The sequence below is a fragment of the Neovison vison genome, chromosome 11 (genome assembly GCF_020171115.1).
Source record: "Neovison vison isolate M4711 chromosome 11, ASM_NN_V1, whole genome shotgun sequence".
NCBI lineage: Eukaryota > Metazoa > Chordata > Mammalia > Carnivora > Mustelidae > Neogale > Neogale vison.
The window spans coordinates 192,034,721-192,048,053 of NC_058101.1; the positions used below are offsets into that span (position 1 = coordinate 192,034,721).

At 34.6% G+C, this 13,333-nt stretch overlaps 1 protein-coding gene across 1 annotated transcript in view; it reads left to right on the top strand.

Annotated features, from left to right (window-relative positions):
* The window catches only part of SGCZ (sarcoglycan zeta), a 212,996-nt gene that overhangs the window by 85,750 nt on the left and 113,913 nt on the right, over positions 1-13,333 (top strand). Inside the window, exon 3 of the mRNA XM_044225527.1 lies at positions 5,604-5,691. Coding sequence (XP_044081462.1) covers positions 5,604-5,691 — 88 coding nt within the window. The remainder of the gene's footprint in view (positions 1-5,603; positions 5,692-13,333) is intronic.

Consider the following 13,333-nt stretch of genomic DNA (forward strand, 5'->3'; position numbering starts at 1 on the left):
TTGAATTTTGAGAAGGAAGATAGAGAATTTGGGGGGTGATGTAGGTTCATTGCAAGGTTGTGTAATATTGGTCAGTGAGGATAAGAAACCGCACCTGGTAAAACTCAGGTCAAATTGTATAAATTCAAGAAATGACATACCAGATGCATGACATTTACACCAAACAATACAGATCATTAATTATGTTCGCTTTCAGGATAGCAAGTAGGGTGAGTGATACATTCTGAAATATGGGTGCAGAGGGCAGTTCAGGAGTATACACTTTTGCTGTCGAACCTGAGAAAACAAAATGAAACAAAATGAACCAGACTTACTGAAATGTGGGTGATGGCAGTGTGGAGCTCGTCTTATATTCAAAGACCATGTATGTATTAGATTGTCCTTTTTTTTTTTTCTTTTTTTAGATTTTTATTTATTTATTTGACACAGAGAGAGAGAGATCACAAGTAGGCAGAGAAGCAGAGAGAGAGAGGAGAAAGCAGGCTCCCCGCTGAGCAGAGAGTCCAATGTGGGGCTCGATCCCAGGACCGTGGGATCATGCATGACCTGAGCTGACGGCAGAGGCTTAAACCACTGAGCCACCCAGGCGGCCCTAGATTGTCCTTTTAATTTTAAATTATACTTTTTTCATTTTTTAAATTTATTCTCACATTTTGATCTGACATTGTAGAAAGTCTAGAACTGAATCACCACCAGAGAGGCAGTATGTCACAGTGGTTGACAAGGGAGATTGTTGACCCAAATTGTTAGGTTCCGATATTTGCTCTGTCATTTATTACCTGTGTGATTTAGAGCAAGTGACTTACACTTTCTTTGCTGGAATTTATTCATTTGTAAAATAGAAATGACGATAGCTAAGCACTGTTATTAGTAGAATACTATAATTACAGTGAGGAATAAATAAAAGCAAAACACTAACAGTGCCTTTAGCAAAGGCTAGCTACTAATCTAAGCATTTTGTATATATCATCTCATTAATTCTTCATAAAAAGCCCGCAAATTATGTATTATTACCCCATTTGCAGATGAAGCAGTCATGGTTCAAAGATGTTGAGTGACTTGCCAAGTGAAGCAGAAAGTTTTTGGCAGACTCGCTACTTGATCTTAAACAGGGGGTGCGCTGTCTGTCTTGCAACCAGTTTATTTTTTGATTCTTTCATGGGTGGTTTTATTTTAAGCTACTGAGAAGATGAGCTCATACATGTAAAGTGTTTAGAACAAAGTCTGGCATGAATAAGTGCCAGGAGGCACTAGCTGCTCCTGTGACTGCTATTTCTACAACTTAATAGGTGTGAAAGAAAGAAGAAGTGCCTCTTATATACACCTAAATGCATACAAAAACAGTTTCTTCTCATCAATATAACTTACACTTTATGAAAAAAGTCTCTATGACAGCAGTTTACTACTAGTAACGTTCTCTGAGCTTTTTGTTGTTGTTATTTTTCTATTTATGTGGTGAATTGTCTAGCTTTATCGGGTAGGTTATGAACTCCATAAGAAAAGAAAGTTTGTCCCCCTTGTTTCTGTTTTTTACCCAGTAACTAGCAAAGAGGTGGACACATTGTAGGTAATCAGTAAATATGTAAGATAAACATAAACAAAGACAGGCAATAAAAATGAGAAGAAATGAATCTTTTTTTTTTAACCTTATTCACTTGCACCGCCTCTGAAAAAAACATTGAAATAAGAAGGACATATTGCATAATTTTTCTAAAACCATTAGTAAGGTTTCAAGCAGGCCCTTGGCGTTGAAAAAATATGTGCATGAAAGAATCATAAACAGACTTTCAGGCCCACTTAATGGTATCACTGAATCCCCCACCTGCTTTGTGTGAAGAGTAGCTAAGAAGGCAGATACGTTTCCTAGAGTTACAGCCAAGATGCAAGGCAACTCCAGAACACTGTGATTTACCTGCCAGGAGATTTCCTGGTTCTCAACAACAGATATTTGAATCAAAAGATGAAAGGTTTTTTTTTTTCCTCCAAAAAGAAAAGATATTTATATTACTATATTGTGCAGAATAACATGCCATCCACTTACTTACTCTCACACAAAATTTTTATGTCTTATTTCTCCTCCATGAGATAAGACTAGCAAATAAGTTTCTCCCCTTGATGTTCTCAGCAAGAATAGGCTAGGAGAGTATGAGAGTACGGCTCTGTTTCTTTTAATATCTGATATTAGACACTAGCCTTCAAAGTCTTGGAATACAGGAATATAAGACAAAGGCCTGTAAGGAAGGAGTGTAGAGCAGAGAGTGGAAAGCGTTGATTTCCTAGTGGAAATTATTGTCTTACACATAAACCTTCGGAGAGATGAACACAAGAAAGGAGAGATAAGTGTTCTTAAATGTCAATCTTTTTTTTTGGAAAGGGGTAGGTTCTTGGTACTAATTTTTACCCTAAAAAAAGTGTTTAGTATTAGATTTACAGATTGCTGAGGATTCTATCTTCTTTGGATGTTGCTATCATTTTTATCATGTGTTTATCACATATGTATATTTGAATTAGTACTGAGTGGGTGTTAAATAAAATGTCCCGCATAAGCCGTGGTTCTAAGCCCCCAGAGATGTCACTGTCCTGATACATAATTCAGAAACCAAAGTAAAGCTGATGCACTTACCTTTTGTTTAACACTTTCTTTCTTTATTTGTTTAATCTTATGCACCCAAAGTGGGGCTCAGACTCATGGCCCCCAAAGCAAGAGTTTCATGCTTTTTCAACTGAGCCAGGCAGGCACCTCAATAATTACTTGTTTTGATTCAGCTCACCTGTCTATTTTTTTTAACATGTTAGTATAACGTAATAATATATTAATGTCCATGTGAATGCAGCATAGAGAATTGTTCATTACCCCTGAAAGCTATATGCTTCGAGTTTTAGTAAAAAAAAGGCTATTTTTACGTTTATAAAAAATAAAAATTTTTTTTGAAAAAAGGCTATTTTTATCATGGTGAAGTCTTAATCTAGATATAAATATTTAATTCTGAGGGGGAAATTTAGTGGACTCATGGGAAGAAAAGGGATGAATGCCAGGGGGAGAACCTCATTTCTGTGGTTACAGTAATGGAAAAGTGGATTGAAGTGTTGTAAACAAAGACATATAATGATTAGATTTTCACTTCTAACTCAAGTCTATCTCTACTAAATCAGATAAATTTCATATTGCCTTTTATAATGGACTATTCTCTCATCTTAAAATATTTATTAAGGCTATAATTATTTTCATATACTTACATAGTTCTGAAATTACACAATATTAATGGTTATGCTTTTTTATGCTATAGTTCCCAGAAATTTAGGTTTTCAAAGCAAATAAAAGGAAATATTATCATCACCTTTTAAAAATCTAAACATTAATTGTGTATGTTATTTCATAAAAATGTTAAAACAATCTGAATTAAAATTCAACCAGTGTATTTTTATGGTGTTTGGAACTGCAAGTTACTTTAGAGGCTTTTGCTGTTTCTTACATTCATATTAATGTTATTGGATTCAAAACCCCTTTTTTAAATGCATGAGTTACATGTAATTAATTCTACCATCCTAGAATAGAACCTTTGTCTGCTTTTAAGAACCCTCTTCTTTGTGCAGTGTCTTTACAGGATCGGATTACCTGCAGCCCTTAGTCCATGACCTATACTGTAAACAGAATTGTAACACATTGCCCAAAAGGAAAGATAGAATAAATTTAAAATACATTAGATTTTTGCAAAGATGGATTACTGCAGCATAGAAATACCTATGGAAAGAGGACTAGATATATTTTTTGAAATTGTATAGATAACACTTCCGATTTGTGACTCAAAGAAATGAGTTGTGGTAAGAAAGAGAATGAAATTAACTATAGTGGCTTTTGTACAACCAAGTCTCACTTTACAGAATAAAAGTATTCTTCAAAATGTGGAAAATTAAGGTGCCTGGGTGGCTCAGTGGGTTAAAGCCTCTGCCTTGAGCTCAGGTCGTGATCCCGGGGTCCTGGGATCAAGCCCCGCATCAGGATCTCTCCTTGGCAGGGAGCGTGCTTCCCCCTCACTTTCTGCCTGCCTCTCTGCCTGCTTGTGACCTCTGTCTGTCAAATAAATAAATAAAATCTTTAAAAAAATGTGGAAAATTAATTTTAAAAAACACATCTTAGTTTACACATAGTAGCAAAACCCACTTTGAAAAGAAAGCATGCGTGCATACAGTGTGAGTGTATGTGTGTATGTGTGTGTATGTGTGTGCTTCTTTACCCAGTGCTTTGTATCTAGGCAGATGTGGTACAAGTCACCTTTAAGAAAAAGCTTATAAAGCCCTTCTTATGTATCTCCAAACCACAAATCTCAAATCCTAATTTTGAAAGAGTTTTTTATAGCTTTTATGTAAAAGCACTTGTGTATTTACATTGACATAGAAGTGACATATCACCTAGATCGTGAGGACGGTATTGGGAGAGATTTTCATAGAATTTTTTTACCTGGATTAAAAGCTCCATCAGGGCAGGCATTGTTCGATTTCGATCACTGAAATGTCCCAAACCACTGAAATGTCCCAAACGTTACAGCATGCACAGTGAGCTCTCAATAAATACTTGATGAGTGAATGGATGGACAGTTTGTAAATGATCACCCTGCTTATATTTTAGATCATGAAAATGAAAATGTAGGCAGCGTAAGTTACTTGTCGGATCCATGGTGGCAGAAGCCCACTATGCAGCTTCCTAAGGCAGTGGGTAATATCTTCAATAAATTATCTCACTGTTAAGCGCTAAATTAGTGATAAAAATAAACATCTAACCAAGGTTAGATATCCTAAATGAAAATTTCCAGGCAAACATATTCTTATATTTTATATACCTCCCTACATAAACCATTCTGAGATTTGCAGGGCATTCCCATGTGAGGTAAACAAACAAGCTAACATCATTTTTAAGAAAATTTATTTGCCCACTCAAAAAATACCTAATAAATTCTTTTTTTTTTTTAAGCAGTATGCTAAGCAGTGAGGATATAATTGTATACACATGACTGTCATGGTTCCTGTCACATGGACATTTCCTTTTGTGACAGAAACAAATGAAACCAAGTAAACGCATACATATGCAAAATAAATTTGCCTTGCGATGAGTACTTTGAACAAAATAAATGGAGACTGGGAGTTTGGAGATTGAATGAATTTGTAGAGGAGGCAATTTTGATGAGATAACACTTCAGCTGGGATCAGAAAGTTGCAAACTCAACTTAAAAAGGAACTTCCTCATTTGGGTAGGGTTTAAAACATCTCCATAGGTAGACATATATTCCACTGGAAGATGGGGAGGGGAGGAAGTGTCTACACCTTGGACATACAGCAATTGGTAGAGTTGGAAATTATTCTGTCAAATAGTTAATGTCCATTTACCAAAGTGGAAACATTCCTATCCCGTGAAGTAGATATGATGAAACACTTGTATTTTTTTCATATTATCCGGTCAATATTTGGGATGTTAAAATAAATGCTTAATATAAAACAAAGGAATAGAATTTTGGTCATACCCAAACTAATGCAGTATAGTTTTAGAGATTAAGTTTGACTTTATTTCTATTTTTATTTGATTTCTTTGTTTTATACATCTTTCCCAGGATAGTCCACTGGTCTTACAGTCTGACAGGAATGTAACAGTGAATGCAAGAAATCACATGGGGCAGTTAACTGGACAGCTGACAGTAGGTGAGTGCATTGGGGGTAAAGATTGCTTTTACCATCTTACTCCATTTGAAGATTTGTGATTGTTTAAATTGGGGAAAGCGAAAGTCTGTTATTTTTCTAATATAAAATTAGACATCTTTTTTCAGCCTATCTATCTTGCATAAGATTTGATTTTTCATAAACTAATTATAGTTTCCGCTAATGGCAGTTCTTACTCTTGTCAATGTGTCACTATGAGACAATTATGTATATGTTATTGTAATTACTCTTGAATTATGAAATGTACCATTTTTCTAACAAATATCTTCCTGGTGTATATAAAACACATGAGATATAATAGCATGTGGTCTCCATGTCCTTTGTTTTAGGTAAATAATGTCCTAAGAGATATTATCTGCTAATGTAAATTAGAAATGACATATTAGTTGAATATAGTAAATCTTAACATTTATCAGTTACTTCTAAATCTGGTGTTGAGATTATTTATATTTTAAGATTTATAGGCTTTAGGAGTTATAAACATAACTCAATGATAAAATATTATTGTTTTCTCATATCGTCAAAAAATTAGTGATTCATATTACATGGCATTATTATTTGACTCAATTTTTGTAAGAAAACAGGCAAATAAGAAGTCAGTTGTAATTATATAAAATAATAAAAAGATTTGATTTGTGTGTAACTGTCAAAATATCTTTAGAATGCTGTACTTTTTTGTGGAGAAATTACCCAATATTGATAATGTGTGTGTGTGTATAAAAGTATATTATAAGTAGTATATTACATTTTCAAGGAATGAGTTGTCCTTATCTTAATGAAAAATTAATGAGCACCTTAACACAAATGTATATATCTACTAGTTCTTTTTAAGTTACACCAGAATATGACATTTGAAAAGTGAGATTTATAAACATTAATTTGATTGTATTTACTTCCTTTGTAGGTATATGAAATACTTTTTGATATGTTATTTGCTTTAATGAAGCAAAAATGCAATTTATATTTTAACATATATGTATTTCCAAAAATATATTTGCACTTTATAATAATTCAGTTTTATTTTACGTTATGTTCACATTATAGAAGTTGGTCACTAGTCATCATCAATTGAACACTGGGGGATAAAAATCAAAGGAGGATAAACTGAAAGGTTGAACAGGAAGTAATATTAATGGATAGGGCTATTGGAAAAAAAATATGTTTTACACATTTTTTTTGGTAGTCTCCCTCAGTCACAAGTGATTGTGTTTGGGAAACCCAGAGTAGCTGCTGTGTGGTCATGTAGTGTAAGCATGATAAGAAGGTCTATAATTCCATGTCTGTAACATTATCTCAGTAAAACATTAATAGCAATTGGATATTAAATAACTGGAATGTCATTGTTCTAAATATTTTAAAGTCTGCTTAGAGTCACCATCGTATGCTTCATCTAAGATCTCCTATATCATCATAATTCTCCTTGTTTATTGGCTCATTAAATTTTGGAGAATAAATTCACTCCCAGGAACCACTAACTTTTATTGTCAAAATCATTGACTCATCTTGGATATATTCATTCCATTTATCAAGAATCCGTGACATATCCAAATTATATAGAAACCTTAATTAAAATCCGTAATTTCTCATTTTTCTGTCTTTCTTCATTACTTCTTCAAAGCTGAGAGTCATGGATGCCTTAAGTTTTACTATATGGTAATAAGGCAGTGTCATTTGCAAGAAATTCAACAAAATGATATTATCACTTAGTACTGGTTTGCTTTTCATAATTCACATTCTGAGGATTAAACACCACATTAAAAAAAAAAAAACAATCAGAGACAGCTTCTGCAGCAGAGTTGATTTTTTTGGCTCCTTCTGAGGTCTGAGGGGCTTGCCTTCATTGCCCAAGGGGATTTACAAAACAGCCAGTCAGGGAGCGGGAGTACTGAACGGCAGGGGTGCATCTTTACTGGTTCTCTGCCTTTTCTAGCGGCCGTCAATAAGCAATATACACTCAAATTTGGGTTTTTTTTAAATGATAAGAGAAGATATGCTTTACAAGAACAATTTAGCACTAAGATTTTTTAATGAGAATATTTTTCTTTGATTTGTTTTCTCAGGATTTTGAGTCAATATACACTAGTAATAAAGTCCATATGATGAAACAAATGTTTTTTAAAATACTGCAAGTTTATAAAGAGATAAAAAAAATTAAAATGTACATATATATATAATTACATAAAAAGTAATACATTCTTTATCCACTTGAAAGCTATTTGTATCCTATGTAATGATTAATTAAACCACACTGACCTTCCTGGTGGTAAAGATGTAAAAAGAAATGTGACTAATGACATGATCCTACTATGTTTAAGGAGAAACATCTGAACTTTTTATGGAAAACCAGAGTTTTCCTCTCACATACCCTGAACAAAATGAACATGTTGTTTAATAGAAAGAAAACTGGATGACATAGTGTACACTATTTTTAGCAACTCTCCATCCAAAGAAGCACCAGCCTGCCAACACTATGGTCTGGTGCTTTATGGAAAGCTCAGAGCATGACCACAAAGTGCATGGATAAAGTAATTGTGAAGCAAGGGATAGAACATGTTTGCCAGTTCAGCTTTATTCAGGGATAAAAATGTAGGCTGATATGCCTATTAAGTATTCCTTCTGATGTAGACTTTCACCTGGGCTTGTCATTAGTCAGATGAAGTGAGAACTCAAAATGTTAGTGTTTGTGGCTGGGTCTCCTCAGTTCAGAAGTGAAGAAATTGATGATAAAACTGATGATAAAATTGGTAACCTTTAGTAAAAACTGAAGATCCTAAGACTGTTAACTGTGTCGATGCCCTTCGGGCCACCTCCATGTATTTCTAATATCCAAAACAGGCAGACCGGCGCGCGCATGCGCGCGCACACACAGGCTACCCCATAGAATTCTACACCATAGAATTGTATGGAAAATACTAGGAAAAAAAGCTGGCATAACACTTAAATAAACATTTTGAGTCAGCGACTACACACTGAAGGATTGATTGAGGCATCAGCATTTTATTCAGTGCAATATGCTACAAGGTAATTAGAGTCAAGAAGCTTTTCTAAAAATATTTGCTGTCACCTATCACGGTAAAATAAACCTTCAGTAATGCAAGCAGTGAATAAAATCACATATCTCTAAAGTGAATCACATAATTTAATCACATAATTTTAACAATACCTATGTTACTATTAAGAATTTATTTTGCAATAGTGTTTATTAGATTGATTAAGCCCTGAGAATTTTTTAATGTTCCACAAATTAAAGTTAATCCATATATCCAAAGATTTCACAATGTCTGTCACAAAACATTCTTGCTAGAAAGGCACTTTGAATTATGACTATTAAGAGATGTTATAGATAACCAAACAACATCTGAACAACACTGAACATAAGCTCAGTGAAAATTATTTTCAAAACACCAGAATATGTGGATTTTACACTAACACTGATATTATGAGGATAATCATGTGATTTATATATCAAAATGTTCTAGAAGAATATATTCACCTAGAAATCATACATTAGTAAAAAAGTAGTTTTAGAAAGGAATTATATTTTAATAGTTAAGAGCATGGATTCTGGAGCCCGCTAAATCCCAGACCTGGCACTTCCCAGCACTCTGACCAGGTTGCTCAGACCATCTCTATACTCCAGGCTTTCATGCAGATAACATGAGTGTCCCTCTCATCCAGTAGAGGTGAGAATTGAGTAAGTGAACAGATGTGAAGGACTTGGAAAACTTCACATATATTGGAACACTTTAGTATATTCTAATTATTGTACTTGTCATTAGATCTGTATGTAACGAATTCTGTACAATTGGCCAAACTTCTTGGTTTTTCTTTCTTATCTATGAAATGAGTATTATGCTAGATGATCTCTGTAGTTGTTTCCTGAATGTAAAATCTATTTTACCTTTAGAGATGAAATTTGTTAATGAATCCTCTGGCCCATTAAATTCCCCTCTATTCACTAGTCCTGTAAAATGTCATCTGATTTGGTTTTTTTACATCTTAGCCACAAATTATAAGTACATATTTTTCACTTAAAATGAGGCATGTAAATAAGCACAACTAGATCATCATTATTCTTATTATTTCACCAAATTTTGGCTTATACAAAGATATTTTAATGATGTTTAATCCACAAATTAATTCAACAAGTCCAATAAGTTTATTTTTGTCAAACTAAACATCAGCATGTTTTGTCCCTAAATAAATGGAGAAAAATGTAGATGAGGGTTTTGTAATAAATATTTAATGACCCCTAAAGTGACATGTAATCTTGCGTTAAAGCAATTACTGTGAACACCTGGGAATCACTTAATTGACTGCAGATGGTGTAGGACATATAAAAAGTAGAAGGTTACAGATTATTCTCACGTACCAAATTTATGTTTTTTGTCATTGAATAATTTTTTTAACATAAAGAATGCTGTAATAGTCTGGGACAACTTAATAAGAATGAATATTTTATGTAAAAGAGGCTGTGCAAATCTGGGAGAACAGATCAATGAAACACTTAGTTTGAGTATGGCACACACATTTTAAATGATTAAATGCATTGTTGATGTTTCAGAGCTCATTGTTTAATTAATTAATTAAGCTAATACTAATTAATCAATGTGAGAAAATAGTATGTCGAAGTAGATGACTGTGCTAGGAGAAGGCTGGCATTCCTAAAAATTAGGACCCTTGGGACGCCTGGCTGGCTCAGTTGGTTAAGCAGCTGCCTTCGGCTCAGGTCATGATCCCGGCATCCTGGGATCGAGTCCCACATCGGGCTCCTTGCTCAGCAGGGAGCCTGCTTCTCCCTCTGCCTCTGCCTGCCATTCTGTCTGCCTGTGCTTGCTCTCTCCCCCTCTCTCTCTCTGATAAATAAATAAAATCTTTAAAAAAAAAATTAGGATCCTTAATCTGTGTAACTCAGGTGTAACAAGAATTACAATGTCTGAAAAAAAGACACATGTTTTGTCTTTTAGTGCGCATGTTTTGAAAAGTTTCATCATAGGGGTATTTCATTTTTTTAAAATATTTATTCACTTGAGAGAGAGAGCATGTGAGGACAGAATACGGGGCGAGAAGGAGAGGTAGAGGGAGAGAATCTTGAGCGGACTCCCCACTGAGCAGGGATCCCAGTGCGGGGCTCTGTCTTGTAACTGCGAGATCATGACCTGAGCTGAAATCAAGAATCAGATGCTCAGGGGCGCCTGGGTGGCTCAGTGGGTTAAGCCACTGCCTTCGGCTCAGGTCATGATCTCAGAGTCCTGGGATCGAGCCCCGCATCGGGCTCTCTGCTCAGCAGGGAGCCTGCTTCCTCCTCTCTCGCTGCCTGCCTCTCTGCCTGCCTCTCTGCCTGCCTCTCTGCCTGCTTGTGATCTCCGTCTGTCAAATAAATAAATAAAATCTTTAAAAAAAAAAAAAAAAGAATCGGATGCTCAAAGGATTGAGCCACAAAGGCACTCCTCAAAGAAGTACTTCATATCATTGTCTGAACGTCCTGAATCATTATACTACTTTTGTGGTGTTACTGTTCGTTATTGCCTTAAAAACAGAAAAATGCATTGTCTCAAATACTCAATTAAACTCTCAAGTATCTGTAGTGTAAGACATGCAGAATCAAAGAATACTAAGGATTTTGCTTCCTGGAGCCTAGACCAAATTCTGAAATAGATGGTTTGGCTAGTCATTTCCAACCCTTGCTAGCTCCCATCCTCCTTCTTCTAGGTACTCCATGCCCTAGTCTGGGATCAACTGTTATACTGCAGTGAGGCCAGCGCCATTTAAGAGTGCTCTGTGTTAGGGTTCTAAAGATCATCCCTGCAGGGTGTTGGCCTCTACTTCTCAAGACCATGAGTAGCTAACCCACTAAAGTAGTCAGTGGATACTAATGCTTTGATTGATATGAAAACATCTTTGAACTTTCTCCCCTTCCAGGCAACATATATGTTTCAAACTAAGATCTTTGGTAATAATGCCTATAGTTGTCAAAGAAATACATCTGATCTTAAGTACTTAAGAATGCCATTGAGGCATTTTAAAAGTGCCATACTCCTCAATCTTAGCTAAGCCAGCCCATCTCTTTATATGATGATTAAAGGAGATAATACAGATTTTTTCAATAAATTTAATGCAAGAACTCATTAAGTATTTCTAACTGTATAACACGGAGGAAAACCGTAAAGACATGAATAACCATTTTATTAATTCTGTGATTATATAAAGTTACTCAAAATATGCTATGACTAGCTCAGTTTAAATTTTAATATTAAGATTTTAATAAAATGAAAATGATATATTACAGAGTTTGTGATGAGTAAAATTAGAATAAACAAAAAAGGGATAGAGTGGTTTCTAACTTCATATTTTTTACACTTAATTGGCATTATAGCTATATGACCTAACTGAAATCAATGACTTTAATTTATACACTGTACTGACCTTTGTTTTTAAAGAGGCTCCCTTTGTGGAACCTCAGAATTTTAGGTACATTTGAGTTTTATACATAATTGACTTATTGAACATGAAGTTTTCTGTTGGTCCTTTTTTTTTTTTTTTCTGTTGGTCTTAATAAGAAACTTATCTTTGGAAATTTGTTTAATGGGGCATACTGTTCACAAATGTAAGGTTATGGGACTAATTATCGAAAAACATCTGGTGGTAGGAAAGTAAATAAAATGTAGGGGTTCATATGTACGCAGAAGATCATTTATTTCAGTATCAGGAGCCCTAGATGAGGTCTCAGCCAAGCCCATAACTATAGAGCAATGCTAATTGCCTGGTCATGGAATAGAGGAGATATACCAGGGAGGGCCATTACCTATGATGGTCTAGGTCTGTTAACTACATTAGCTTTTTTCTTTTGTCTCACTTTGGATTAAGTGTCTAATCTTATGTGTAGTTTTGGAGAAATTACAAGTCAGATAATGCATAATCAGAAAAAGAAACCTGGTGGGAATAGAAAATTGAGTAGAGGAAGAAGGGGAAATGAAGAGCAGTTCTTCTGTTTCCAAGTATTTATTGGACTCCTGACAACATACTCCTCATAATGAGGAAACAGTATTACCAAAATCTCTTAAGACTACTTTGAAGTTGCTATCAATCCCTTAATCAGCATTCTCTGGTTAAAATATATAATCAGCTCTGAGTCCACTTGCAACCTTTTCCCACAATATTATCTTTAAATATTTTGTCATATATTTGTCTGAAATTAAGAATATCTCATTCTATACATTCCCTTCATGTATTGATCCAATTTTGACATGGTTTGTTTTCAATCTTCCATTCTGAGATCACATGTCTGCTGCTTTGTTTTCTAAATGCTCACTAACACATCAGTCTAATGCATTTTAATATACCATCCTCTACACCTTTCCCTTAAAGAATTAAAGCATATTAATAACTCACAACTTTTGGAAACTCTCTACTCTCATGTCATAACATTCAGAAAAAAAATCTCATTTCTAATCTTACATTGCTTTTGCCAATCTTTATCATTTTATAAAGATTACTGAAAGTAACTCATAACCCATCATGTAAGTTTTTTGGGAGGGTAGATAGGGCAGGTGGTTCTAAAAGAATAATTTGTCTTCCTAAGTTCTCAATATTGGATTTTCTTATTCTCCACACCCAAAAGCTC